The sequence below is a fragment of the Chrysochloris asiatica genome, unplaced genomic scaffold (genome assembly GCF_000296735.1).
Source record: "Chrysochloris asiatica unplaced genomic scaffold, ChrAsi1.0 scaffold00136, whole genome shotgun sequence".
NCBI lineage: Eukaryota > Metazoa > Chordata > Mammalia > Afrosoricida > Chrysochloridae > Chrysochloris > Chrysochloris asiatica.
The window spans coordinates 2357244-2360813 of record NW_006408654.1 but is presented as its reverse complement, the minus strand read 5'-3'; the positions used below and the strand labels follow the sequence as shown (position 1 = coordinate 2360813).

At 46.9% G+C, this 3570-nt stretch overlaps 1 protein-coding gene across 1 annotated transcript in view; it reads left to right on the top strand.

The window, feature by feature from the left end:
- The first annotated feature begins 2409 nt into the window (after window positions 1-2409).
- GK5 (glycerol kinase 5 (putative)) overlaps window positions 2410-3570 on the top strand; it is a 135244-nt gene continuing 134083 nt past the window's right edge. Inside the window, exon 1 of the mRNA XM_006869869.1 lies at window positions 2410-2598. Within this exon, the coding sequence (XP_006869931.1) occupies window positions 2437-2598 (162 nt within the window). The 5' untranslated portion in view covers window positions 2410-2436. The remainder of the gene's footprint in view (window positions 2599-3570) is intronic.

Below are 3570 nucleotides of genomic sequence, written 5' to 3'. Positions count from 1 at the left end.
AATTAAAAAAAAAAAAATGTAACTCTTACTCTTTACTTGATGTGCCAGTTTGTACCGTTAAGCATTTTCACAAAAAGCACATGTCTATAGACGGTACTTAACAACAACAACATACTATAGAAAATGTCCTGGTGTGGAGTTGTAGGATAAACACTGGACTGCAAAGTCAGTGATGCAAACATATATGAATTTATATAGGGTCAATCTGAGTTGGAACACACTCTCTGCACTTAAAAACAACAACAACATACTATAGAAGGAGTCCTGGTGTGGAGCTGTAGGGTAAACACTGGACTGCTAACAGAAAAGTCAGTGGCTCAAGCCCACCAGGTACTCCTCAGAAACTCTATACAGGGCACTATGAGTAGACCCTGACTGAATGGCACTTAAAAAACAATCACACTGGCTTACAAGCTTTCAAGAGGGAACCTAGATACAGAGGGCCTGGAGGAAGGTAGAATCTCCAGTGAATAGTACCCAATCTGTCTAGGCTGGGCTGATGCAAAGAAATGCAGATGGGTCTCTTATGATACAACAGTGAATAATTGTTATCAGGACTGATTGTTAAGGTTGGAAATGTAAAGGTAGATGTTTTATAGCAAGGAGGGGAGTGATTCACTTTTCAGTCTAGGAGCGGAGTTCCCTAGGACCATCAAGGGAGAAGAGTGGAGAGCGGGACCCTACCCAGATAAGTAGTGATGCCTGAAATGGAGGCAGAGATGATGACGTGGAGCGATGGAGCAGCTGGAGACTTTAGATCCAGAGAGGGAGAGGGGCTGTGTGCTGAAGACCTGAGAGGTATGGGGGGGCGGGGCAGGATTGCAGAGTATACCCTTTGGTTGGTTGATGATGCATGGAGGGGATTGTAACCATGGCAATGAGATGATATACAATAGAATGAATGTGAAATTAATGTTCTCCCATGTAAACTATCACATAATTCACAATAAAACATTTAAGAAAAAAAAACCACCAAACAATCACATACTATAGAATATAAGATGGGGATACTCCTTAGAAGCAAGGATGGCATGACTTCCACTTGCTTACTTTGAACATGTCAAAGCTGCTAGAAAAGGATGTCATGGTTGGGAAAATCAAGTGTCTGAAAATGAGGGAACGCTTCAGTCAGATGGCCTGACACAATAACCCAAACCATAGACTGATACCAATGATCATGAAAGGGGCACATGACTGGACAATGCTTCAATTCATACGTCACTATAAGTTGGATCTGACTCTAAGACAATTCATAAGAATATTGCTTTTATAATTTTACAAAAAGGCAATAATGGTGTTTTCTGTGCTGGTGACTGTAGAGAGGTGATGGATCATTAATTCTTCCCACTCCTGACAGGTGGTCAGCTGGAAGTACGAGAGATAAAGTCCCACCATCCTGGATTCTAAGGAGCACTCTGGCTGTACTTTTTCCAACATAGATTTATTTATTCTTCAGGTATCCCATGGCCTTTATTTATTTTTTTAGGTTTATTGTGAATTATGTGATAGTTTACATAGGAGAACATTAGCTTTACATTCATCCTATCTTATTTCCTTTCATTGCCATAGTTACAATCCCCTCCGTGCATCATCAACCAACTGAAGGATATACCCTGCAAGCCTGGCCCCTTGATGTCAGCATACAGTCCCTCTCCCTCTCTGGGCCTACAGTCCCCAGCCGCTCCATATCTCCACGTCATGGACTCTGCCTCCATCTCTGGCGTCACTGCTTCTCTGGTTAGGGTCCCATCCCACGGTATTTTTAAAATGTTCCTCCAACACCATAACTGAAAATCCATTAATTCTACGGTCTTCTTTTTCATTTTCCACCTTTCAGTAGCATATGTTGTTGTTACAGTTATGTGCCGTAGTTGATTCCGACCCATAGCGACCCTGTATAGGGTTATTGAGGTTATTGAAAATACCATGGCTTGGGTCAGGCGCACCTTAGTCCTCAAACTGACATCTTTGCTCTTCAACACTTTCGTGCAACACATTTGCCTAATGCAATACCTTTTCTAAATTGAGATTCATAAAATGAAACTAGGGTTAAAAGTAACGCAGGCGCTACCTCAGGTTGCTTGGAGTTAGGAGGGAAATAAATAAAATGAAAGATTTAAGTCAGCGTTGACAGGGATAGGCATTTAAAGAATGAAAAACGAGGTGGACTTGCGACTCCAGAGCAGACATCCTATGCAAAGAACCGCCAACCGCCCACTGCGCGCCTTTCGAGCCCACACTTCTAGACTCCCTGCGCGTCGTGACGTCACCACGCCTGGGCGGGGTCGCGTCGGGGGCGGGACTGCCGCCTCGATCTTGCGGAGGGGGCGTGGCGGGGGCGGGACGGGGCGTGGCGGGGGCCGCGCCGGGAAGGTGAGGGTGTTTGTAGCGCGCTCGCTCGCAAGGCGGCTGACTTCAGGAGCTTGTGGGGTCTGGATGTCTGGACTGCCAGCTGTCCCGGAGCAGGGGCTCCCGGAGCAGGGCGCGCCAGGTCCGCTGCACGCAGGCTTCGTGCTGGGACTGGACGTGGGCAGCTCTGTGATCCGCTGCCACGTCTATGACCGTGCGGCGCAGGTCCGCGGCTCCAGCGAGCAGAAGGTGACCGGGGAGCGGGAGTCGGGGGCGCGGGCCGGGGTCTCGCCGAGCCCTTGGGATTGGGTTGCGAGAGGCGAGCGGGCGGCTCGGCCTCAGCCGGCCCGGATGCACCCACCTTCTGCACTGGCAGGCCCTGGGTCCTGGGCTCCGTGCACAGCACGAGCGGATCCCCGTGTTACCTGCCCCGGCCAGGTCGAACTTATGCGCCCTTCCGTCTGGCTGAGGGGCAGGACAAACCCAGCATGGGTCCCGGGCCCGCACACGCGCATCACTACACCTGTCTGGACTTACCTGGGTGCTTCTGGGGTGACTCTCAGGGCAGGGCAGGTTGTGAGCATCCAGCCAGAGTAGGGTCATGACTTGGTAGTTTTTTTCAGTACTTCCTCGATCAACCCGTTTCTATTTACATTTTAATTTTTAACGTCTTAATAGTACTTAAATGCCTGTTTCTCAGTTATGGTCCTTATTAACTGCTTCTCAAAAGTGTCGGTTCCTTACAGGAACAGCTGTTTCCCGCATATATTGATCAAGTTTTGAAATCTGTGTTGCCATTACATGTCTCCTTTTCATCTTTGAGAATTTATAATAGTATCTTTTTCTGGCTTGAGAAACTAAGTCATTACTTTGATATTAATAAAGCCGTGAACTGTCAATAATAATCATATATAATAACTGCCAATAATAATCAGCAGCCAACAGATTGGTAATAAATGATTTCTGTTCTGTTTTAATGAAGATTTAATTTAGAACAGAATTGTGAGCACATAATTTTGTTTATTGTTGTTGTTCAAAGTGCCGTCAAGGCGCACCCTGCCTAGGATTTCCAAAGAGCCATTGGTGAGTTTGTTCAAACTGACCTTGTGGTCGAGTGCATTATCCTGTAGCGCCACATTGTTGTTGTTGTTGTTAAGTGCCGTCGAGTCGGTTCCGACCCATAGCGACCCTGTACAGGGTTTCCGAGGGTGTAAATCTTTA